Source organism: Dendropsophus ebraccatus, chromosome 1 (assembly GCF_027789765.1).
Source record: "Dendropsophus ebraccatus isolate aDenEbr1 chromosome 1, aDenEbr1.pat, whole genome shotgun sequence".
NCBI lineage: Eukaryota > Metazoa > Chordata > Amphibia > Anura > Hylidae > Dendropsophus > Dendropsophus ebraccatus.
Window position 1 is genome coordinate 70,062,793 of NC_091454.1, and position 27,186 is coordinate 70,089,978.

Consider the following 27,186-nt stretch of genomic DNA (forward strand, 5'->3'; position numbering starts at 1 on the left):
TGTAGATCCAAGGCCAGATCTCTCTTTATACATACCTTGACACAGCTTTGTATACAGACCCAAGATCAACCCCCGCCCCCTAATCCCCCTGTATATAAAGTTAAGTTGGTAAACAAGTGAAGAAGACCCCAGAACACACACAGTGGAATAGATTGTATGCCTTTTGGCCATATTTTGTATATTTACTAAAGCCATTACAATATGGCGCTAACCTTCTAAACACTTAGAAATATTTACATTCCTTAAAGCTTACATAAGTGAACACTAGTGTTACATAAGTAAGTCTTTTTGTACCACAGCCAATGAAACAAAGATACGAGCCTTAGAAGAACACCTGCCCCCAGGATATATATATATATATATATATATATATATATATATATATATATATATATACTGCCTGCCCTATTTGAATAACGAGATCTACTTTGACCATAAGAGTGTTAGTGTGATTCTTCAGTGTGCTCTGATCACTTTCAACTGTTAACTTGCAATAGACAGTACATCTAGATAATGTCTAAATATCTAAATCAACATACATTCATTATTTTTTTATTTAGTTATCATGGAAAACACAGCACTTCCTGTGTTCTGACTACCCCCCCCCCCCCCCCCAAGTTGTCTAAACATAGGAAGTCACGTGTTTCCCAAGTCATCTGTGCGCTCACAGAGACTCCATCATTTGATTGATGGACGCATTGGCACTAAAAATCTGCCTTCAGAAGACTCAACCTGGATTTCTGGTACGTATAGCTTTGTTTTACAGCATGATAAAAAGAAATAAAAATAATAATAAATGTATATTGCAAACTATCTGTTGACTTAGACTTTGAAAGCTATAACAACAGTGACACTTTAGTCATGTTAGCTCACAAAGCAACCTCCCAGTAATTAATAACTACTGGAATGTTGAGAGAGTTTGCAGCAATGGGAACAATGCTTAATGCTGGAGCAGTCAAAGATTTTTCAAAATTGGTTAGCATACCCCTTGAGGCTCTGGCGCATTCCCCAAGGGTACATGTACGGTGGATACAGAACCACCAGTCTACCATGTGCATTGCATAACTGATGTCTGTAAAGTAAGTTGGGCAGTTTTTAAGTTTTTACAAGTTGGCCACAGACATGAATAGAAATTTGGATGATCCCGAACATACAGTACTAGTTTTAGTGTCAACATTTGCAATGCTTACATATAGGAGCTTTAAAGTAGGTTTAAAAGGAAAATATGTGATTACAAAGTTCAATATTACATATATGCAACATTTAAAGGATTACAATACAGTAGAAACAGTCTGACTCTTTTAATTTGTAGTCATTTTTCTTCTTTTTATGCTTGCTGATATATTGAAGCTATTCATTCTCTACACTGCATATCCCATACAATCACATTATTTCCCTACATCCACAGTCTTTTTAGTCGGGTGTATCACATTTTATCCTGTAATTTGAGTCTTTTTATAACCATTGTTCCTCAGAATATCATCCCCTAACTTATCATTTTCCCTGTACTCCTTGTGCCATACTGTGTTTTACTTGATGCACAGAAACTCGCTGGGCCTTTTGCCTGTTGTGTCATTCCCATTTCCATATAGATTGTAAGGTCTTGTGTGCAGCGCCATTATTAATTGTATATTTTTTTATTATTGTGTAATGAATGACTTTGTCTGTATGTACCATCTACATTATATAGTGCTGTGGAATATATGTGCTATGTAAATAAAGCTTTATAATTATTTTTATTGCACAACTAATAATCAGATGATTTTAACATTTGTAATTTTTTTTTACATGTCTTTGCAGGACAAGCTTGATCACAAGGGCACCAACTTCCAAGCCCTCCATGCCTACTGACTGTGATGGAAGAACTTGATAGTAATGTGAGGTAAAGTTATGCTGACATTATTAGTTCATCTGATGTTTATTTGCTACCACAGTTTAAATAGTGTTGTTGTATTATAAAATCCAAAGGTCTCGAGAGCTATGACATTGCTCAGTTCATATATAACTCATGAGCCATACTGGGATGCCCCCAGAGTGAATGTACAGTTACACCATTGTTTTCTGTATATTTTTCTATGGCCTCCATACATTGCAGTAAACTCCTATTTGGGTAGTAGGAGGGAGGAAACTGACTTAAGTTTCTTCTTCATTACAAGAAGTAAATACCAACCTGTTGAGATTTAGCAGTGGCTATATTAGTAGCTAGCATTGTGCTCAACAATTCCTCTCCAGTGGGCGGAAACGTGTAGGTTTGATTTTTTTTTTTTTTTTTTTTTTATCCTTTTTGAGGATTGTTCATAGGAGAGAGTGATGTCATCCAGTTCTGAAAGTCTAGTGTGTGTACATGTTTTATGGGGGATGGCTACTGGCCGGAGCATTCCCAATCTGGACAGCTTCAGGCTATCATAGCTATGCAGTATGCATTGATTTTCCAAAGTAGTTGAAGTTAAAGGGGTTGCCCAGCGAAAATCTTTTTCTTTCAAATCAACTGGTGTCAGAAAGTTATATAGATTTGTAATTTACTTATGTTAAACAATCTTCAGTCTTCTCATACCTATTTGCTACTGTATATGATGCAGGAAATGTTTTATTTTCAGTCTGACACAGTGCAGAGAGGTTTCCTGAGCAGGAGAGGTTTTCTATGGGGATTCATATAAAACCGAGACAGAGTTCCTGTCTCGACCAGAGATGTCAGCAGAGAGCACTGTGTCAGACTGAAAATAAAACACCATTTCCTGCAGGACATATAGTAGCTAATAAGTATGGGAACACTTGAGATTTTTTAATAGAAGTAAATTACAAATCTATATAACTTTCTGATATCAGTTTATCCGAAAGACAAAGATTTTTGCTGGACAACCCATTTAATGACTGTAAACTGAGATCAACTGCAATCACCATGGGCAAATGGGCGGACACAACAGGAGAACTATGCCCAGGTATATACTGGGAAGGCAACGTATGCAGGTACTAACTATCATTTATCTAAGCACAGTTGCTATATGGAAATATCTCCAGTGTTGTTTCCATATCAAGTATCCATACTTTACAGTGTACATACAGCAAAACCGCAGCAAGGAAGGGGAATTCATCAATGGTCTTGCCGTGTTTTCATAACAAAAAGTTGATCATTTTTGCACAGTTAATTTTCCAAGTGAAAAATGTGAGCGACAGCCTGAAATTGTATATTTGTAGCTCCTCTTACTGGAAAGTGCTACTTATTATGTGCGACTTCTTAAGTTTTTGTGCAAATCTAAACACCTTTAGAGCATGAAAGTAAAACTTTAAAGTTTTACTGACATAAATACATAATATGTACTTGCCAGTATAAGCAGAGCGGTACATACACTGCAGATGATTAATTTCCCCCCAAAGTATTTCTCTCCTCCCCCTCTAACATAGCACATGCTAAGCTCTACCCCCACTTTCTGTGTTTTGTCTTGCTGTGTCTGTTACTAGAGACAGAATTCCCCTAACAAATGGAGGGAAGTTATTTAAAACAACATTGACCATTTAAAGATATTACACAAAACTACATCTCCAGATTATCACCTTGATGAATCCCATTATGGGCTCTGATGAATGGCAGTGGTGTCTGTTCTATGCGTTGTTTTTTTTTTTTTAAAGGGGTATTCCTATCTGGGCTATATATGGCATATCCACACAACCTTCTATAAATGTCTCAAAGATACAGGTACCAGCCCTGTGTGGTCTCATTAGATTTGCCAGGTACTGATTGTAGTATCACATTCACATTCACACACACACACACACACACACACACACACACACACACACACACACGTACAGTAGGGGTAGATGTATCAATGCCTGACTTTTTTTGAACTGCACTTATTTTAAATTTCTCTGGGTTCACAACTCTTGATTAAATCCAGCCTACCACAGGCTGCTGCACAATATGCTTAAAAAATCTAATCTCCAAGTTGGCATAGATTTTCATCTTAATATTCGATTAAGTGAGATGCAAATGTTAATAAATTTGAATTAAATGCTAATAAATGTTAAAATGCTGGGCAGAAGCACTGCGGACGAGGACAGGTACAGTACCGTTCAAAAGTTTGGGGTCACCCAAACAATTTTGTGTTTTCCATAAAAGTCACACTTATTCACCATCATACGTTGTAAAATGAATAGAAAATAGAGTCAAGACTAGGGATGGTCCGAACCTGGTTCGGACGGGGTTCGTACGAACTCGAACCCTCAGCAATGATTACCGCTGTCTGCCCACTCCGTGCAGCGGGCGGATCCAGCGGGAGGAAATGCTGGAAAACTGGGATATAGCCATAGGCTGTATCCCAGTTTTCCAGGCTTTCCTCCCGCTGTATCCACCCACTGCACGGAGCGGGCAGACAGCGGGAATCCGATGCCGAGCGTTCGGGTTCAGCCAAACCCGAACCTCGGCGGGTTCGGACCATCCCTAGTCAAGACATTGACAAGGTTAGAAATAATGATTTGTTTTTGAAATAACATTGTTTTTACATCAAACTTTGCTTTCGTCAAAGAATCCTCCTTTTGCAGCAATTACAGCATTGCACACCTTTGGCATTCTAGCTATTAATCTGTTGAGGTAAGCTGGAGAAATTGCACCCCACGCTTCTAGAAGCAGCTCCCACAAGTTGGATTGGTTGGATGGGCACTTCTGGCGTACCATACGGTCAAGCTGCTCCCACAACAGCTCAATGGGGTTCAGATCTGGTGACTGCGCTGGCCGCTCCATTACCGATAGAATACCAGCTGCCTTCTTCTGCTGTAAATAGTTCTTGCACAATTTGGAGGTGTGTTTAGGGTCATTGTCCTGTTGTAGGATGAAATTGGCTCCAATCAAGCGCTGTCCACTGGGTATGGCATGGCGTTGCAAAATTGAGTGATCGCCTTCCTTATTCAGAATCCCTTTTACCCTGTACAAATCTCCCACCTTACCAGCACCAAAGCAACACATTACCTCCACCATGCTTAACAGATGGCGTCAGGCATTCTTCCAGCATCTTTTCATTTGTTCTGCGTCTCACAAACGTTCTTCTTTGTGATCCAAACACCTCAAACTTGGATTCATCCGTCCACAACACTTTTTTTCAGTCTTCCTCTGTCCAATGTCTGTGTGTTCTTTTGTCCATCTTAATCTTTTTCTTTTATTGGCCAGTCTCAGATATGGCTTTTTCTTTGCCACTCTGCCCTGAAGCCCAAAATCCCGCAGCCGCCTCTTCACTGTAGATGTTGACACTGGTGTTTTGCGGGTACTATTTAATGAAGATGCCAGTTGGGGACCTGTGAGGCGTCTGTTTCTGAAACTAGAGACTCTAATGGGCTTATCTTCTTGCTTAGTTGTGCAACGCGGCCTCAACCTTCTTTTTCTACTCTGGTTAAAGCCTGTTCGTGCTGTCCTCTGAAGGGAGTAGTACACACCGTTGTAGGAAATCTTCAATTTCTTAGCAATTTCTCGCATGGAATAGCCTTCATTTCTAAGAACAAGAATAGACTGTCGAGTTTCAGATGAAAGTTCTCTCTTTCTGGACATTTTAAGCGTTTAATTGACCCCACAAATATGATGCTCCAGAAACACAATCTGCTCCAAGGAAGGTCAGTTTTGTAGCTTCTGTAACGAGCTAGACTGTTTTCAGATGTGTGAACATTATTGCACAAGGGTTTTCTAATCATCAATTAGCCTTCTGAGCCAATGAGCAAACACATTGTACCATTAGAACACTGGAGTGATAGTTGCTGGAAATGGGCCTCTATACACCTATGTAGATATTGCACCAAAAACCAGACATTTGCAGCTAGAATATTCATTTACCACATTAGCAATGTATAGAGTGTATTTGTTTAAAGTTAGGACTAGTTTAAAGTTATCTTCATTAAAAAGTACAGGACATTTTAATGTGACCCCAAACTTTTGAATGGTAGTGTAATATATATATATTTATATTTTTTTATATGTAGCAATGTGTGGTCGTCGGCCGATGATTTTAGGTCAGGACCTAAAGACACCATCATCTGATGATTGTTGTCATCGGCTAATCATCGGCTTTATCACACGGAGCGATGATTCGGCAGTTTATTGCTCTATGAAATGGGGCCCTTAGTCTACATTTACATTTTCAGTAGTTTTTTAGGACCATAAATTTTGTCTGATTCACATATTACAGATTTGTAATGACCCTAAATTTGTCTATAATTATCGATACGCAATTACAAATGACAAACTTACGGAACTTGCTAATGTAGCTTAATTTTATGTGGTATTCACTTTGTGATGTTTAAATATATCCAATTGAAAAGTTTTTAATTTCTGAGTAATTTCTTTTAGCAATTGTCTGTTGCAATCAGTATTTTTCTAAAAGAAAAGAAAGCGCTCGGAGCACATACTGTATTGTGATACTGCAGCAACTTAGATGTCTAAATTCTAAAGATCAGTGTTACTCACCTTTAGCAGTCGTGCTACAAGCCCATCACCACCTGTAGCTTGGTTAAAAAGGATTGTCGCCCGCTCCCCGTCTGGTAATCTGAATAGTTCTGTAAAGAGATCCAAAGTAATTTCACTCATCTTAAACAAAATGTGTGGGGTTCCCGGAGGTCTGGCGCAAAGCGGCTCAAACACAGATAGGATTCCAATGGATGATGAGAGTCGTAGTATTCAGTTCTCTACACATTTATTGTAACACAGCAGAAAAATTCTAATGAATATTGATCACCCCAAATCTGCAGTTCTTAGAAATATTCCACATGTGGCCCTAGTGCACTGCTTGCCTTATACACAGGTGTCTAAAATAAAGGAGCACTTTGTTAATTCTAGGAGCTTCTTAATTTCAGGGTTTTTGTTGGGGTACTTGAGTACTACGCAGTCATCAATTACTGTTTTTGCATACCATGCACCTTTGCAGTGCCCCTTCATGGTACCAGCACATTGTAAACCTTTAAAAAAGTGACCCCATTTTTGAAGCTATACACCTTGGGGTGTAATATTAGCATTTTGACTCCACAATTGAGGAAACATTTCAGTATTGGGCAACAAAAATTAAAATTTTTGTAGTGCCCCAATTTTGGTAACCCCTCATAAAATTCATCTAGAGTTGTAATTAGCATTGGCCAGCCAGCCTGTTGGGCAGGAGTGTGACTGTATTTGACAGCTTGATCCCACCACTGATGGGTAGGCTCTGTCTTTAAGCCAACTTGATCACCAAGAGGTACCAGTACCAGAGCATCGACTACACTGTTGCCTGGATGTAATGGTACGCCCTAGAGTGGCAAAGGGTTAATTTCATATTCTTTTGGATCTTGAGATTCGCAGTACTATAGTCAATGCTTCAGTTCAGTTCATAAGAAAAATCTAAGATTGTAATATTTGACAGCAATAAAGTATTCATTTATGAGTTCAGTCAATAACCAAGGAAAATACATTATTGTCAGCAGTCTGGGCTTTTAGGTGTATGAAAAAGAAGATATGGATAAGGAAAATAAGACTAGAGATGGATCACATGGATACTAGCTGAGCATGCTTTTCAAGCTTGAGAAATACTGTGTCAGTAATGACAAATGAGCATATGAGTCTGCAAGACTAAATTTGGTATGGCTGAATGGCAAACAGTAATTCCTTTGACAAAGTTTGATTAAACAAAGAAATGTGACTGACAGAGGGGCGTTTGTCAAATTTCATTGAAATTTCATTGAAAGAAAGTAAAAACATTCTTGCACACTAGACATAAAATAATCAGCCATAACACTGAAACCAGCACATGAGTTTTCGGCACCCATGACCCAGGCGCCACAAATCAGTTGTCTTTTCTATGACCACATTTGGTATATCACCCCACGAGACCTGCTGTTTGCAATCTATCATTACAATTTAGCTGTTATCAGTGTTGCATAGACCTTTACATTTGTCCATTTTTTTCCTGCTTCTAACCAAATCAACTTCAATATCTGATAATTGTTCTGCCTAATATATTCCCCAACTAAATTAGGAACTCTAAGGAGAAAACTGTCGATATCAATAACTACAGTGCAGGCAGGGGGGGACTAGGCAGGTTGGGGGACTATAATAAAGAATGTATGCTTACCTGTCCCAGTGCCCCCACAGTACCACTTCACTAACTAATTTTTATTTTACTCCCTTCACATGCTCTCATTATTTCCCGCTTGGACTATTGTAACATCCTCCTCTCTGGCCTTCCATCTAACTCCCTTACTCCCCTCCAGTTTATCCTTAACTCTGCTGCCCGACTAATCCACTTTTCCTCTCGCTTTGCCTCTGCCTCTCCCCTCTGCCAATCCCTCCACTGGCTCCCCATTGCCCAACGTATTCACTTTAAATTATTGACCATGACGTACAAGGCCGACCACAACCTGTCCCCTCCGTACATCTCAGACCTGATATCCCGCTACTGTCCCTCACGCAACCTTCGATCCTCCAGTGACCTCCGTCTGCCCACTCAGCCAGTCAGTAACTGCAGCAGTTCAGCCAGCTGACTGGCTAAGTGTGTAAACTATCAACCAGGCAGGAGGAGGCCGGCAGGGACCCAGAAGCAGTAATGCAGCACTGTGGAGGCATGGGGATAGGCAAGTATGCATTTTTTATGTTCCCGCACCCCCTACCTGCACTGTAATTTTTTTTTTATTTCGCCAGTCTTCTCCTCTAAATGAAGCTAAAGTTATTTCCTGATCATGCCATATAATAATACTGGATGACACTTTTCAAGAGGATAAAATTGAAAAATCTGTAAAATTATACATGTATTACTAAAATATAGCAATGTCACACCAATTTAATGTAATACATAAGTAAGGTTTTACAAGTGATAAAATTACTCTTCTTCAATATTAACACTACTATGGTCTTTACTCTTTCATCAAACTTCAGGATAAGCTTCAAAATAAGCTGTCATGTTTATACATAAGGAATAGTACTATGTTTGGCCATTATACAACTTTACAACTTGTATATGACATTTTAAAGCAGTTTCTCTCTCTGCAGGATATATATGTAATTTTCAGTTCTCGTTGTTCTAGCGGGTAAAGACCAGGGCAAGTTTAAAGCTGCCTACATCATGGAACACTTCATTAGGAGCCCCCTCCCACCCGCTATGAGAATATTATTAATTATGTGAAACCGACAATCTATTATAAACTGTGCCTCGCAAAATAGAACTCTGTATGCAGCATTTTAAATGTTCGAAGCAGTGACTTGCATTTGAAGTCTATCATTCTTATCTCTTTACCCATGGTGGCATGTAGTGAGTAGCTAGATTTTCTATATCTAAATATCATGCAGTAGTTTCCTAAATATAAACATTACAAACACTAAATGTTTACATAAAATATTTTAAATGAAGGCTTTAAAACAGAAGTTCTTGGTACACAAGCTGATCAAAGTGAAGTGATACTGTGCAGTATCCATATATACAAAATAAGAACAGATACTGAAGATTACACGCAGTATACAGGACAAGAGAAGCGGTATCGTGCAGTGTGTGTGTGTGTGTGTGTGTGTGTGTGTGTGTATATGTGTATATATATATGTGTATGTGTGTGTGTGTGTATATATATATATATATATATATATATATATATATATATATATATATATTTACAGAATAGTGGTGAATAGAGAATGCTAACTATGCACACACACAAACACACACACATTACTGATGCCAGGTTCATATCGCATTTACCTAGTATATTGATGTTATATCTCAAACATATTAAGAAGGGATGCTGATTTATACCGCCACATAGTGGCTGTCATACTACTCAGTTTAATGGGTTTAAAGTAGTCAATTTCCTGCATATATGTATTTATTTAGCAGAAGCCTGTCATAGCTGCGGCCTGGTAGCAACCTTCTCCCCTGGTTCTCCTATGGCGCGCATGCCGATACAGTGATGTTTAAAGGGGTAGTACGCCCTAAATTGTTTACTGCACACTATAGAAACCTGTCCCTGCCCTTTTCTGCCCATGGTTCCTGCTCTTGACTGTTGTCTGTGGTTCCAACCTTTGACACCTGCCATGGTCCCAGCTGTCCCAGAGTCCTGCTGCAATCCTACCTGCCTTCTTGCTCTGTGTCTACAGCTGCACCTTTCCTGCCTCGGCTAGCAAGTGAAGGCAGTGGCAGCGACCTGCAAAAGCATCTTTAACCCCTTAAGGTCAAAGCCAATTTACGTTTTTGCGCTTTTGCTTTTTCCATTTTATGTTTAAAAGTCCATAGCGCTTGCATTTTTTCACCTAGAGACTTATTTGAGCGCTTATTTTTTGCTAAACCAATTGTACTTTGCAATGACAGGCATTATTTTTCCATAAAATATGCTGCGAAACCGGAAAAAAATCATTTGCGCTGTCAAATTGAAAAAAACTAATTTTTTTTATTTCGGGGATTTTGCATTTACGCCGTTCGCCCTATGGTAAAACTGACTGGTTATGCATGTTCCTCAAGTTGTTACAATTACGATATGTAACATGTATAACTTTTATATTATCTGATGGCTTTTAAAAAATTCAAACCATTGTTAACAAATATATGTTCCTTAAAATCGCTCCATTCCCAGACTTATAGCGCTTTTATCCTTTGGTCTATGGGGCTGTGTCAGGTATCATTTTTTGCGCCATGATGTGTTCTTTTTATCAGTACCTTGATTGCGCATATACAACTTTTTGATCTCTTTTTATTACATTTTTTCTGGATTTGATGCGACCAAAAATGCGCAATTTTGCCCTTTGGAATTTTTTTTGCGCTTATGCAGTTTACCGTGCGAGATCAGAATGTGATTAATTAATAGTTCGGGCGATTACGTGCGCAGCGATACCAAATATGTTTATTTTTTTGTTTATTTAATAATTTATATTTATTAAATGGGAAAAGGGGGGTGATTTGGACTTTTATTAATAAAAACACTTTTTTTTTACTTAAACTAGAAGCCCCCCTGGGGGACTTGTATATAAACAGCACTGATCTCTCATAGAGATCAATGCTATGTATATACACAGCAAAGATCATTGTAATCGGTCACAGATTGCTATGGCCTGCTGCAGGCCATAGCAATCTATCGCCGAGCCGGGATCAGCGTCGGTGCGACGCTGAGGCTCGACACGGGCAGAAGAACTGATCTCGTCCCACTAGACACCATGGATGTTGTTTACAAAGCACTTCAATGCAGCTGTCAAGTTTGGGACCCGCGCCGGCTCATAGAGGCACTGCCCGGCTGCACATTGCAGCCGGGATCGGTGCCGTTCAGAGCGGGGTCCAAGCGGGACCTGCTAGCTCCAGCAACTCCTGTCCCCGCCAGTGTCCAAGGAGCACATGTAGGTGAAGAGAGTTCTCCTGATGCCAGAGAAGAGAACTCACTGTCAGGATCACAGTTTGTGCCTCTTTTGTGCCAGTCCCAACCACTTTTGCCTAAACTGCCCTGAATGCCCAAAGCAGTCGGGAAACTCTCACACCGAGGCCATGTAGGAGAGGCCTCCCTGGGTGTAAACATATCCCTTCCATGCTTGTCCTTGCCAGTCAGTCTCAGCTCCATTTTTACAGTGATTATTAGCAACTTCATCACTGTATCCCTGATTCAGAAGTGGTAACTTCCAGTGGTTCAACTTTCCAAACCTCTGACCATCTCCTTTGTCACTGGCTAGTCCCTGAGTGATGATGTTCAGTTCCAAACTGAACAAGTGATTCTTCAGGTGGGTGCCCTGCATTCAGCAAAGATCATCTTCTATATATTGCCCCACCCTTTCTTGGCAGTCCTGTTGGGTCTCTGCTGGCTACAGCTTCACGCCCCCAGCCTCAACTGAAAGACCAGGGAGGTCTTAGCTTGGGGCACAGATTTCTTTGACCAATGTAGGCAGACCTCTCAGACTCGGTCCTCTTCGTCACCACCAGACTCCTCCAAGCCGTTGCCTGGCCTCCCGGCTAAGATTTGGCAGATGTCCTTTTGGAAAAGGAAGCTGAAAGGCTACCTCGCACCAGCCTCATGATTGCCCCATCGACCTCTTCCTCTCTCAGTTCCAGAAAAGGAAGCTATGTCTGCTTACATCAAGTAGAACCTGCAGAAAGGCTTCATCTGCAAGTCTTCCTCTCCATTCGGTGATTGGTTCTTCTTCATCCAGAAGATGGATAGGTCTCTCAGTCCATGTATCGACTAACAAGGTCTCAACAAGGTGACTGTGAAGAACCTGTACCCCCTGCCCTTGATCTTAAAGTTGTTTTTTCGTCTTTGTGGAAGCCTGGATCTTTACCAAACTAGATCTCAGAGGTGTGTACAATCTGATCCGAATTGGTGATTGGTGACGAATGAAAAGCAAACACCAGGGATAGGCATTTCGAGTACCTGGTCATGCCCTTCAAGTTATGCAACTCTGCTGTGGTCTTCCAGAAATTTGTCAAAGACCTCTTATGAAATCTCCTTTATACCTCAACGACATTCCAGCCTATTCCCCAGATCTGCAGACCAATGTGGGTCATGTATGTCAAGTGCTGTGATGCCTCTATGCCAAGTTGTAGAAGTGCATGTTCCATACCTCTAGCCTTCCTTTTCTTGGGTACATCATCTCTGATTTGCAGATGTATCCAGCGAAGCTGTCGCTGGTTCCTCAATTCCCCACTGGACTTCAAGCCATACAATGATTCCTGGGGTACACAGACTATTATCGGAAGTTTATTCCCCACTTTTCCACTGTGTTTGCGCTGACTGTGGCCCTGACCAAGAAGAATACTGTCCCTAAGCAATGGCCGACTGAAGCTGAACAACCCATTTCTAAGTTGAAATGCTTTTTCAGTGGGCACTGGAGCACTTCTCACCTAGAAGGACTCTTCAGGGAAGACTAAAACCTGTGGCTTCTCCTGATGAGTAGAACTGCACCATAGGAAACCATAAGCTATTGGCCATCAAATTGGCTTTGGAGGAGTATTTTTCTTAGGAAGCCCATCTGTCTTCCGCATGCAGTCAAGGACATCCTGGCTTTGAAGATAGTTAGAGAGAGAAAATACTTTTTGGTTGATTGGTGGGATTTCAGTCCTGAGGAGTGGTCATGGGAGCCTGAAGCCAACATTCTGGATCGGAAACTCATCAAGAAATTCTTACAGGCAAGAAAGAGGTGGAGGCCGGGGGTGCCGCCACAGCTGCGCCAGCAACCCATGCTTTGGACCATTGCACCCGTGCTGTGTGAACGCCAGAGCCCACATATATCTCATTTTGGCCCCCTTGGAGCACCTTACCCATCCGTGCTCCTACTTTCTCTGTCCTCATCTCCTAGGCCGCGCTACTACGGCTCAGTGAAATTTTATAGGGGCAGTTTGCTCTTAATTGGTTACTGCTTACAGGCACTTCCCTATATAAACCTGTCCCGGCCCTGTTTTCCCTGTTGGAGCTTCAGTCCCAGCTTTCCTGTCCGTGATTCCTGCCCGTGGTTGCTGTCCAGGACTCCAGCCTTTGACTCCTGCCCTGGTTCCAGCTGTGAGTCCTGCTACGATCCTGCCTGCTTTCTGCCTATGCGTCTTCAGCCGCACCTCCCCTGCCTCCGCTAGCAAGTCAAAGCCAGGGTTAGCAACCTGGGGGTCGCCTGCCACAGCAAGTGCATCCCGCAAGTGGCCATTTAGTCACAGCTCCCTGGTGCAGCTTTCCCTATCACTCGCAGCGGCTCAGTGGATCCGCGACTCCTGTCATTACAATAGCACAGTGGAATGTGAAATGTATATAGTAATGCGGCAATAAGGGCCTGAGCATAAGTCAGGCTATTAAATGGAATTGAATTGATTCATGGTTGACCTCAGTAAGATCAACCAAAACACCAAGGCGACACCATCGCATGTTTACTGCGGATACTGTGGAGACACTATCACGTGTTTCTCTACATCAGTGAACTAGCCAGACCTTTCCTGAGAGCAATATTCCTAGATTCACTGATGTTGAGAAACGTGATGGTATCTCCACTGTGTCTTGGGTGATCTCCCTGAGGTCAAACATTATTCCTTTTAAATGCAGTTGCTAGGCATTGATCCCACTAGCCAAAATCCTGCTCCACAGCTGTCTGTGGATGGATACCTTGCTTGGCTATTTCTCAGGTCATGTCATGCTTAACTGTGGTTTGTTAGAAGGTGGTTTTATTGCCTGGAAACCCCCTCAGCTTGGTTGTTCATTCCCGCTAGAATGTCTGGCTAGTTCTCTGATTATTCAGAAACATGTGATGGTGTCTCAGGAGTTTCTTTGCATATTAAACTAAATTGAATTGTGTGTGTGTGTGTGTGTGTGTGTGTGTGTAATATTAATATATATATAGATATAGATATATATTATATAAATTTTTCCTTTTTTTTTGAGGGGTGGAATATTAGAGATGAGCGAATAGTGAAATATTTGAAGCTTTAAATTAGATTCGAACAGAATGCAATGTTTGACCATTTGAACGAATATCAAACCCCATTAAAGTCTATAAAAGAAAGATGCTTGTTTTTTGGTGACCTCCAAGTGGTCGAATTTAAACTTCCAAGTCCACAATGACACCTCAGAAATTGATGCACAAACCTCTGGGAATTCAACTGGGACAGTAGAGAGAGCATGCCTGGGTGCATCTACCATGCCTTAATCGCAGTTTCAATAAGGTGCAGAGCGCAAAAAAGTGACTTTTTTTTTTTGTGGTTAAACTATGCCTACACTGGAGTATATACTATATCTCAACATTTACGTGTGCCATCAGGCGACAAGTGCCAGGTGTTTTACTGCTTTAATAAGGCATCAATTACTGGGGCAAAATAGTCTATGCAAGATAATTATACAGTAAGTTGCGTGACTGTCTTCTGTGTCACTATCTGATATGCTGCTAGACAGTCTATGCACTATCAAATGGAGGAAGCAGCTACATGCTGTCTGTGCTGTAGCACTGATAAGGTCTTTAACCTCTTAAGGACATAGGACGTACCGGTACGTCCTATGTCCTCATTAGCACTTCAAAGCGGGGCCGCGCGGCGGCCCCGCTTTGAAGTGCCGCGATCCCGGGTGCCGCGTGTAGCCCGGGACCGCCGCTATTAGCGGGCACGGTCCGATCGCCGTGCCCGCTAATTAGCTAATCGGAGGCAGCTGTCAAAGTTGACAGCTGCCTCCGATTACCGGAGGCAACGTTTCCCTGGTGTCTAGTGGGGGAGATCGCTCCTCCAGGACCTTGTCCCGGAGGAGCGATCTCCGTTACTGATGCCGGCCGGGGACGCGTCCAAGATGGCGCCGTCCTCGGCTCGGCACTCGTTTGTTTCCGGCTGCAGCAGCCGAAAGCAAACGAGTGCCGATCTCATGGATCTCTGCAGCATATCTATGCTGCAGAGATCTCAATGAGAGATCACAGTGTATATACTAGAAGTCCCCCAGGGGGGCTTCTAGTATATGTGTAAAAAAAAAAAAAAACGTGTTGTTTATAGTAAAAAGCCCCCTCCCCTAATAAAAGTCTGAATCACCCCCCTTTTCCCAGGTTTTAAATAAAAGTAAACAAATAAATAAATAAACATGTTTGGTATCGCCGCGTGCGTAATCGCCCGAACTATTAATTAATCACATTCCTGATCTCGTACGGTAAACGGCGTCAGCGCAAAAAAATCCCAAAGTGCAAAATTGAGCATTTTTGGTCACATCAAATCCAGAAAAAATGTAATAAAAAGCGATCAAAAAGTCGTATATGCGCAATCAAGGTACCGATAGAAAGATCACATCATGGCGCAAAAAATGACACCTCGCACAGCCCCATAGACCAAAGGATAAAAGCGCTATAAGCCTGGGAATGGAGCGATTTTAAGGAATGTATATTGGTTAACAACGGTTTGAATTTTTTACAGGCCATCAGATACAATATAAGTTATACATGTTACATATCGTTTTAATCGTAACGACTTGAGGAACATGCATAACAAGTCAGTTTCACCCCAGGGCGAATGGCGTAAAAACACATTTCCCCCAAATAAAAGAAATGCGTTTTTTTTTTCAATTTCACCACACTTTGAATTTTTTTCTGGTTTCGCAGTGTACTTTATGCAAAAATTCAGCCTGTAATTGCAAAGTACAATTAGTGACGCAAGAAATAAGGGGTCATGTGGGTTTCTAGGTGGAAAAATGCAAGTGCTATGACCTTTTAAACACAAGGAGGAAAAACCGAAAACGTAAAAACGAAAATGGGCCATGTCCTTAAAGGGTTAAAGGGGTAGTCCACCCAAAAAAATTTTCTTTCAAATCAACTGGTGCCATAAAGTGCCAGAGATTTGTAATTCACTTCTATTAAAAAATCTTAAGTCTTCCAGTACTTATTAGCTGCTGTATGTCCAGCAGGAAGTGGTGTTTTCTTTCCTGTCTGACCCAGTGCTCTCTGTTGCCTCCTCTGTCCATGTCAGGAACTGTCCAAAGCAGGAGCAAATCCCCATAGAAAACCCCTCCTGCTCTCCAGACTGGAAATAATACAACTTCCTGTTGGGCATACAGCAGCTGATAAGTACTGGAAGGCTTGAGATTTTTTAATAGAAGTAAATTACAAATCTCTGTCACTTCATGGCAGCAGTTGATTTGAAAGAAAAAAATTTTGGGTGGACTACCCCTTTAATGGTCTCTCCTGCCTACAATCTTCTAAAATGCTCACTGTCCCTACTCCAAAATCTATCCACTTCACTACCTGCAACACGTACAGTGTAGGAAGAAATGGATACACTGTAGCCTATTCTTTACAGTGAGCAGCAGCTGCTTGCCTGTCTGTCTAAATAAACTGATGTGCTGGTAGCCGATTGATTTGCTGATTATCGGCAGATAAATGCTGTGCTGTGTATAATTGTAGCCCTAAAAAGGGCTTTTGGGGTCTTGCCTATATACAATCAGCTAAATCCTCACTCTCCCTGCTTCAATCTCTCTCCCTGACTACCTACAAGATGGCATCTGATGACAACCAGGAAAAGCCAAGTTCTTATACCCTGGAGTTCACATGAGTAAGCCAGCCACTGAATGTAGACGCTGTTGTCACAATGCCAGGGTGCTCCTAGTGCTTGACACACCCACCCTGCATAGTTATTGGCTAGAAAAAGATGACAGGCAAGGTGAGAGGAGAAACATATTTTTACTGCGTTTTTTGGTTGGGTGATCGATCAAAAACGAGTATCTTAAATAGTGTAGTTGCTCATCTCTAGTAAATATTAGTCATATTCCTAGCATAAGCCACCATTGTGTGTTCAGGCAATGCCCCACAAATAGGGCAATAAAAGGGTTTGAAATGGGCTGAGCTGCATAACCAGGCACAGCCACAGCTACAAGGTACTGTATGTGTGTTGTACAGCTGATAATGTATGAAATAGTAAGCTTTGTCAAGAATTAGCTACTGTGGCCACACTTTATTTTAACAATGAAATTAAGTGGTTATCCAGGATCTCTGAAAGACAGTTCACACCAGGATTAGAAATATGGCCCTGTGACTGATTCTGATATAAATGACTTCACTGTAATGTACAGTATGTAAAGCAGACCTAATATTTTACTGAATGGAAATAAAATACACAAGGTGAAATATTTTCATAACACTGATCGTAATCTTGAGTTTTATCTCCTTATATCTCCTTATAGTTTATTTCTGAGTACAATTATTGTTGCTGCTGACTTTTGCAAGACGGTCCCTCTGTTTCCAGGGAGACAATTTATTGCACTATTCGTCAATGTGGCCTTCCTAACAGCTCAGCCAACACTTAACTAATGGAATGTTTAAAATCTGGTTCCAGCAAATGTCACTTAATATAGCACTCCAGCTAACCAATGGAATTTAATTCAAAAGATGATCCCGTGGCAGCAAATTGTACTCTGGCATTTTAGCTCTGCAACCTGTCAGGAAATGCATCCTGCTTATATCGAGAAAGGTTAAGCTGCATCTATATTACATTTCCATCATATATATTGACTCTCCAGTTGATAATCTTTCTTAGACATGATATGCTGTTCAATACCAGACTATGCATGTGCTCATCTTTTAGCCTGGCTAAGGCCCTTATGTACTCTAGCTTCACATTGCTGACTTAAAACCCTGGAATTCTATGGCTCTTCACTGGCTGGTATATGGCTGCACAACCAGAGTGCTGCAGGCTGATCTCTAGCCCTGCAGGTTACAAACAACTTTTCACCACCTTATTTTCGGCTTGTTTAACTTAAAGAAATAGTCCAGCCAAGACTCAATTTTCCAGATTGCCAGGAGAGGGGGTGCATGGAAAACATAGCATCCACTTACCTCCCTGGCTCCCACCCGCATTCCGCCGCTTCAATCCCTGGTGTGTAACTACTTCCTAGTATTGAGACAGGAATTTGGACGTGTCCTGTCTTTAACCCACCCCTCCCCTGACATTCTGAAAAAAGGGATCCTGGCTTGACTTCCCTGTTAACTTTCTTTCTGGGACACAGGACATACTTTTCTTGAAGAAAAGATTGGCTGGCAGAGAAGGGCACTCTCATTTTCTAGAATGAGGTCAAAGGCAACTCTAAAAGGGGTAATGTTTGTCTTTAAGGTTACAAACACACTTGCCGGATCTGCAGCGAGTCCCCTTGCTGCGTATTTGCAGCGAGACTCGCTGCGGATCTGGCCCCTATTCTTTCAATGGAAGACAAAATTGCAGCAGGGATGTACATCCCTGCTGTGATTTTGTCTGCAGCCCGCCCCATTAACCCCCCGGCCGCCAGACATTATACATTACCGGGTCCTCGTTCCTGCTTGCTTCGGGGCTCCCGGTGTCTTCACAGCCCGCCGACCAATCAGTGCGCTGCGGCGGGGCAGCGCACTGATTGGCCGGGCGGAACGTGCCGGGAACCGCCGAAGCAAGCAGGAGCCGGGATCAGGTAATGTATATCCTGCCCGCCCCCCTGCAGCCCGGATGTACATCCCTGCTGCAATTTTGTCGTCCATTGAAAGAATAGGGGCCGGATCCGCAGCAAGTCTCGCTGCAAATACGCAGATCCGGCAAGTGTGTTTGTAACCTAAGGAGACTGTTATAAAGAAATGTTTGTGGCATGGTATTGATACACACATGCGGCTGTGTTATTAAAGTGCAGCAAAGATTTAAACACTTTCCCCATTCCTGGCATCATATGTCTCTTTTAACTTGATAAAGAGGTACTACACCTCAAAACGCGTTGTTTCTGAGACAATAAATCATCTCTTCAATATACCTGTTTGAACTAAGTACCGTTCAGCGCCCAACAAGGTCCTTCTACTCTAGCCCGGCATAACTCTGAGGCTGTGACACATCTCCATTCTCTGGCATCGGGATCTCGTGGCTCAGGATCCTCGACAGCAAACTCTGGGACTGGCTGCTGCAGTTACTCCGTCTGTCTTCGTTAATAAGCGCTACTAGGTGTTGTACTCTTTGTACAACACAAAAAGGTGAGCATAACCATATGTGCTCCCCCTTCCCACCCGAGTATTGATGTGGTTACGCTATGGCGCCTCTCTCTTCCTCTTAGCCTGCTTCAAAGAAATGTTTGTGGCACGGTATCGATACACACATGCGGCTTTGTTATTAAAGTGCAGCAAAGATTCAAACACTTTCCCCATTCCTGGCATCATAATAAATTCCACTACATTGCTAACCCGGTTGTAGGTTCTGTGTTTCACTGAATGTTTGAATACCCCCTTGCGTGCCATTTGTGCATCACTGAAAATTATGGGAATAAGGATATACAGAGCAGCTGTCTGTTGCCACCTACTGGAGATATCTTTCCCTTATGCTGCGTTTACACGAAACGATAATTGGCCCGATCGTATGATTAACGATGTCTGAGTAATGATTTTTTTTTCATAACTATCAGCATTTAGATGGTACGATATATCGTACAGAAAATTCGTTATCACGCAAATTTGCACGATAATCGTTACGTGTAAATGCAGCATTATAGTTAGTGTTTTACTTTGATAAGAAGCCTTAGAAAATGATTGAGAATATAATGCAAACTAGAGCACTCTACAGAAGGCAGTTCCTGGGATCTGACAGCAGTTTCGGGGTTATCGCAGTACAAAGCAGGGTGCTGGCTGGCTGCAGAGAGGCCTATCGCCAAAAATGTAATTTGTCATATAAGATGTATGGAGACTTAAAGGTTATTTATGCTCCTCTAGAAATTCTGGTAAAATGGATATGCCAGTGCCATACTTTATACTGATATGGGGAAATGCCCCGAAACTATTGTGTACAGGTTATCTTTCCTTCTGGAGAGTTGTCTGGCTTGGCTTGAATTCAAGGTCATTTTACGGCTTCTTATCGTCTTAAACATTGACTCAAAGGGAAAACTACCTCAAAGACATTAGAGAGCTACTTTGCAAATACTTCTAAGACAATTATATTTTTACTTGCTCTTGGTTTTTTACACTTTCAGTATAACCCATAGAAGACACTAGGGTTATGAGAAAGTTGGCAGAATCTAAGAATACCCCAAGATTTTCACCAAAGCCAGCTGCAAAACTGGAAAGATTTGCTGCTAGGGACCCAAGTTGCATCTGCAGGGTCAGGTGGCAGCCTAACAGTGTCAAAGAAATGGGTTTTCAACAAACCTACAAACCTGGACAGGTGATAGAATAGTAGATCAGGTGGGAACCAAGGGAGTAATGATAAACCATAACCGCTGATAGAAGGCCGACAGGCAGAAAAAGTTGTCAGAAAACAGTCCAAAGTAAAAAAAAAAGTGAGGAATTCACACATTTTCCAAGACTGCATTCAATGGGTTACTCAGAACTTATATCCAAGTCAGAAGCCAGAATATCCTCAACACATAAATACAGTATGAGTATGCGATGCCCTGGCCCCTGGGGGCCACTTCCGCAGTGCTGGTGTTATGAGCGGGCAATGACCGGGGCAGCTGCAGGGGTTATACTTGTCACGGTATAGGCCTGAGGGCAGCACAGCTGTAGGACCGGTCTGTGGAATCTGCGGGTGATGATGGGCATGCGATTTTTCGCTGCACCTAGTCAGGGCACCAGTTAGTGGACACCAATGCCAGGGTTCAGTAACAGCGGTTTTATTATAGATGAGGTAACTAGTAGCAACAGTTCTGTCCGGATGCAACTGGGTATATAGCAGGCTTTGACAAATAAAGCAGGAGTGGTGCTGCATAGGCTGTGAGAATACGTGCCGGATGATGGGAGTAGGAGTATGAGAGAAATAGCGTTGCTGGGTGGATTAGCTTGAGAATAATACTTGCTGTGAATCCTTGTAGCGATGAGGAGAGATAACGGAATGACACCCAGATGAGAGAGAAGAATCCGGTCACTTGAGCAGGCAGATACAGCCGAAGACTTGAATATAGCAGAGCACTCGATCCACAACTCCTCTGAGGCAGGAGAGGGACGACACACATCCTCCTTGCTTGGAAGCAGGGGGAAGACTAACTTGTTAGGAGGAAGTGGGAGGTCACATGGTTGCTCCTGGCCAGAGCTAGTCAGCCATTGGAGGAACCATGGTTACAGGTCACGTGATCAACAGCCTTGCATACCACTGTACACTGTAATACACAGGAACACATGAGAATACACATGAAAATGCACAATACCAGAGAATACTAGGGGAAAACCAGCAGCAGTTGCAGTGCAAACACTTACCAGAACAGGCATTGACACAGCAATAGAAATGGCCATAATAGGAGTAGTAGTCTGCATGTTCTGGGACACTGCATACCTCCCTAGCAAATTTGAGCCGACCTCGGCGAATCTAGAAGGCAGCAAACATGAATAGACTGGACAATCAAACAACAGGAATGAATTATGAGAGTGAGTGTGATGAGGTGTGTGTTTCCCACGCCCAAGGCACAGGTGAAAAGAGAGAGAGAATGAGAAACCCTAGTGACAGGACTTCACCTAGGGGTGCCTAACGTACTCTGGCGACCAGGTAGCTAGTGCGTGAACCATCTGACGTGTAAGCCAGGACAACTTAACTGCTGGCGGGTGACCCTCAATATTCCAGCCAGTTAGACAGTAGGTTTTCTGTTAAATGTGTTACCCTACTGGAAAAGAGAACTGTGAAGACCTGTGTACTACCTTGGCGTGTCTGAGTAGTGTCTTGGATACCTGGAAGAGAAAAGAACAAAATAATAAAAGCAAACATACATGGGGAGCTCCCTTTCATACCACTCAATCACACACACAAGCACTCCACAGGCCAAACACACGAAAAGATATCCAAAGTGCGATATGTATGGACAAGTGTGAAGGTTAGGTATGACTATGTGTGATAACTACTGTGTTGGGACAAGACAGAGGCAAACAAATACTGGAAACAAAAGGAAGGGAAACACAACAGACAACAAATACTGCGAGGTCTTGAGGAGAACTGGCTCACATGAATCTGAATGAAACCTGAGAGAAATCTGAATGAAAATCTGAGGAAAATCTGCATACGAACTGGCTCAACTAAATCTTTCCAGCTATAGATATGATAATAATACACAATAATGAGACTGGATGAGAAAATACACTCCTACATAAACTGAACTTTCTCTGAGGCATATGTAACCTGACTTCTCTTACTCAGAGGAGGAGCTATCTGACTTAAGACACTGGAAAATATACTGTTTTACAAAAGAGGCGCTCTACTCTGAGGCTATCCAAATAACCTTTTGCTTACCCAGAGGAGGAAATACAAATGACTTTGACAACACTGGAATACAATAGAAAAAGTACAATAATGAAATAAGTGCAATAATACCCTGTGTGGAACACACAATCACAGGAAAGTGCATTAGGAAGGAATGGGTTAATTGTCTCTGTTAGGTAGAGTCTCTTTTAGGCAATTAGACATCGTCCATGTAAAAGGCTCTGGGACAGGCACTAGAGAACCTTTTGTTATTGTAAGTGTCCATCAGCTCATGGCTGGTTAGTACAGGGAACTTGGTCAGGAGGACCAGGCACGAACCTTAAACGTTGCATAGCAGGAACCTGAAACAATTAAACAGTTAGACAACAGAAACAGTTAAGGGCTCTGGTCTCTGTAGCGAAGTGGAGGAATTCCTCTGGTAGAGCGCTCAGACCGTCTCAGCGGAGGATCCTCTTCAACAGTGATTGGTGCAGGTACCGGTGGAAGATCACCCCCAGTGTCTGGTTGTAAAGATGGAGTCGTTGGAGGCACAATTGGAAGTGGAGAAACCGCTGAAACGGGTACAGGGAACGCTGGATAGCCTACGGCCATGAGGAACGGTTCAACTTGGAACATTTCTTCCAGAGAGAGAGGTTTAGCTGGAGCTGCTGGGGGAGCCGGAGGCGTGGATGCAGGTACCGGACACGGTGCTGTAAGGCCCTGTAGGTCCTCCTTAGTGCAACGTTTTATCCTATTCCGATGCACCGTCTGTGGGGCTAGCCCAGGCTTTTTGACTTCATACACATCAGTCTCTGGGTAAGGGATAGAGGAGATGACATAGGGCTCAGGCTCCCAAAGGCTTTCAAGTTTGTGAGAGCGATGATATTTCTTTAGCCAAACTTTATCCCCCACTTGTAGTGGTGTGGCATTCGCCCTTAGGTTGTAGGCATCCTCTTGGCGCTGCTGAGCCTCCCCCATCCTCCGGTCAACAATTTCCCGGGCATCCTGGATTCTCCTCTGATGTTCCCGAACCCAGTCCGTTTCAGGTAGGGGGTTGAAGGTGTCAGGAGCTTGGACTCCAAGAGCACGGTCCTGAGGAAGTTGGCCTTGGCGGCCGAACATCAGGTAGAACGGGGAGTAGCCAGTGGAACAATGAGTGGTATTGTTATAGATCTCCACTAGTTCATCCAACAAGTGGGGCCACTCTACTCTCTTGGTCACTGAAGCCGTTCGGAGCATGTTGATAAAGACCTGGTTAACTTTTTCACACAGACCATTCCCTTGAGGGTGATAGGCCGTGGTGCGGAGCTTCTTACATTCATGGTAGGCACACAGCTCCTGGAAAAGTTGCGACTCGAAGGCCGGACCCCGGTCCGTCAGCAGAGACTCTGGGCACCCATAGTGCTTTACATACTCCTTGTAAAAAGTAAGAGCAGTGGTCTTGGCGGTCAAGTCCCTGACAGGTACCACGACTACCCACTTGGGGTAGTGGTCAACCATGGTGAGGGCGTAGGTATACCCGCATCTTGTAGGGGCTAGCTTCACATGGTCCAGGGCGACTAGCTGATTCGGCCGGTGGGAGGTGATTGGATGCAAAGGGGCCCTGACTTCTCTTCCCCCAGCTTTGGAGATATTACAGGCAGGGCACTCAGCACACCAGTTCTCGATGTCAGCCCTCATCCCGATCCAGTAGAACCGCTGTCGGATAGTGGCCTCCGTCTTGTGTACCCCGAAATGACCGGACCGGTCATGGTAGGCATCTAGCACCATCTTAGCGTCTCGTCGGGGAATGAGGATCTGGTGGCACCTCTCCCCAGAGACCGGATCAAGAGAGTTCCGCAGGATCAGTCCCTTCTGTAAGAAGAGCCTCTTTCTTTGCCTCCAGAGTCGCCTTAGCTCGACATCAGGATAGGGCCTCTTTATCCGCATGGGGACCCGACCAGTAGAGAGGTAGTCATAGATCTCCCCCAGGACACGGGACTCTTCCTGGATGGTCTGCCACCTGGCCAAGTCTTGCGGGGCCCTAGGTGGAGGCGAAGGCGTTTCAGGCCCGGCTACATCAATAGCACTCTGGGTAGCGAACCTTTGATAGAAGGGAGGCATTTCTACGTCTTCCCAATCGCTGTCCTCTGGGGCCTCTTCGCCCTTGGATAGTCGGGACAGAAGGTCTGCATTGACGTTAGCCTTGCCACTGCGGTACTTAATTTCAAACTGGAAATTGGCCAGTCGAGAAGCCCACCGCTGCTCCAGGGCGCCCAGCCGAGCAGTGTTGAGATGCGCCAACGGGTTGTTATCCGTATAGATGGTAACAGGGGTGGCAGCCAGGTAGTCCTTGAACTTTTCAGTGACGGCCCACACTAGGGCTAGTAACTCCAACTTGAAGGAGCTATAATTGTTATCGTTCTTTTCAGCACCCCGAAGACTCCGGCTGGCATAAGCTACGACTCTCTCTTGGCCATCTTGAACCTGGGACAGCACAGCTCCCAGGCCTTGGAAGCTGGCGTCTGTGTAAAGCCGGAAAGGAAGGTTATAGTCCGGGTAGGCCAGGATAGGAGGCGTGGTCAACAGGCGTTTCAGGGTTTGAAAAGCAACCTCCTGCTGTTCGGACCACTCGACGGGGAGTCGTCGGTTGTAGCTTTCTCGAGGGTAACCCCGGAGTAACTCATTGAGGGGCTCGGCCACTTGGGCAAAGTGGGGAATGAAGCGGCGGTAATAGCCGGCAAATCCCAGAAAGCTTCTCACCTCCTTGACGGTCTTAGGGGTATCCCAGTGTTCCACAGCCGAGATCTTCTCTGGATCGGGTCGTATCCCCTCAGCACTCACAACGTGCCCCAGATAGTTCACTTGGGGTTTGAGAAGGTGGCACTTGGAAGGCTTGATTTTCAGGCCGTGATCGATTAGGACCTGGAACACTTCAGCCAGATGATGGACGTGATCTTCGTAGGTACGTGAATAGACAATCACATCATCTAGGTAGAGCAGGACACTCTGAAAGTTGAGATGGCCGAGACACCTTTCCATCAACCGCTGGAAGGTAGCGGGGGCGTTGCACAGACCGAAGGGCATGCTGGTGAATTCGAATAGTCCCATGGGGGTGGTGAAGGCCGTCTTCTCACGGTCTTCGGGTGCCATGGGCACCTGCCAGTACCCACTGGTGAGGTCCAAGGTGGAGAAGTAGGCGGCTGACCCCAAAGCAGCAATAGACTCTTCGATCCGGGGCAAAGGATAGGCATCCTTGTGGGTGATTGTGTTTATCTTCCTATAATCCACGCAGAACCGGATGTTACCGTCTTTCTTCCTCACGAGGACAATAGGGGCAGCCCACGGACTCTGACTTTCTTGGATAACGTTAGAGTCTTTCATCTCCTTGAGCAGTTTCTTGACCTGCTGATAGCTGGCAGGAGGGATTGGCCGATGTTTCTCTTTGATAGGCAAATGGTCCCCAGTGTTGATCCGATGCTGGACCAGGTTGGTCTTCCCGAAATCGAGGGAGTGTTTGTTGAAGGCCTCGTGATACCTTTTGGCCACCTTGAGGATGCCGTGGAGGTATTCAAGTGGGGTATTGGCATCGCCAATATGGAGTTCATCCCACCAAGGGGCGAGAGCCCTGTTTGAGTCCCTTTGAGTGCCACGGATGGAACTCTGATAGGCGATGGTCTCCTCACAGATGATGTCCTCAGGATCGAGTTGGTATAACATGGCCACGGTGGTGAACTTGGGTAGGTCAGCTGAGGAGTCTCCAAGGTTCACCAGACGGACAGGGACCTGACCATTGGAGACGGTCACCAGGCTTCTAGCGGCCCTGACAAGAGGTTGCCCCTCAATTTCAATAGCATCCAGAAGGGCCACATAATCAGCATTGTTGAGGCCTGGACGGACCCTGCACCAGATGAGGAACTCACTGTTAGCTGGGATGGTGATCGGACGAGCATCTCTAGTGCGGACACGGCAGATTTCTCCTCGAGGATTGGCAAATTTCCGCTGAGCGGCGAGCACCTTTATGGTCTTCTGAACGGCTTGCCTGTACTGAGGAGACATAGCACAAGACATAGAGGCATTCAAGGCATCCAACACTTCAGTGAATACATGACGGATAATATTCATGCCTAATACCACGGTCCCACTATCTCCCTGAGCCTCAGTAACAATGATACCCTGACGCGCTAGCTCCCGCTTCCCTATGCAGACAGTGGGTTCCCAGTAACCTAGTTGCACAATAGGACGACCATTACTAGCAATAAGTTTCAGACGGTATTTCTCAACTGGACCTAGGGTTCTCAGATCCCAATGTTCTTCAAACACATGCCTCGGGATAGTGGTAACCTGGGAACCTGTATCTACCAGAGCCTCCAGGGGGACTCCGTCCACCCAGAGAGTCACATGCGGGCATTGTGAGAGGAACCTTGAGAACCACTGTGCTTCCTGCGGACCTGGATCTCGACCTCCTGGGTGTTGGCCCTCGGACCCAGGGGTAGCCCGTTTAACTGATAGCACTGAGAGCGGTAGTGTCCATGTCGCCTACAGTGGCGGCAATAGGGGCGCTCAGGGGATCTAAGTCTCGGTGGAGGAGGCCGATCGGGAACTGAATACTCAGGGCAGGGGTCCTGTGGTGGTGGAGGTGTTGGATAGG

The 27,186-nt window shown here is 43.9% G+C and overlaps 1 protein-coding gene across 3 annotated transcripts in view; it reads left to right on the forward strand.

The window, feature by feature from the left end:
* Positions 1-27,186, forward strand: part of HTR4 (5-hydroxytryptamine receptor 4) — a 341,914-nt gene that overhangs the window by 125,825 nt on the left and 188,903 nt on the right. For all 3 annotated transcript variants that reach the window (XR_011363343.1, XM_069972453.1, XM_069972462.1), the window contains exon 2: positions 1,801-1,882. Coding sequence is in view for 2 of the 3 variants with exons in the window: in XM_069972453.1 (XP_069828554.1) it covers positions 1,857-1,882 (26 nt within the window). In the remaining variant the exon portion in view is untranslated. The remainder of the gene's footprint in view (positions 1-1,800; positions 1,883-27,186) is intronic.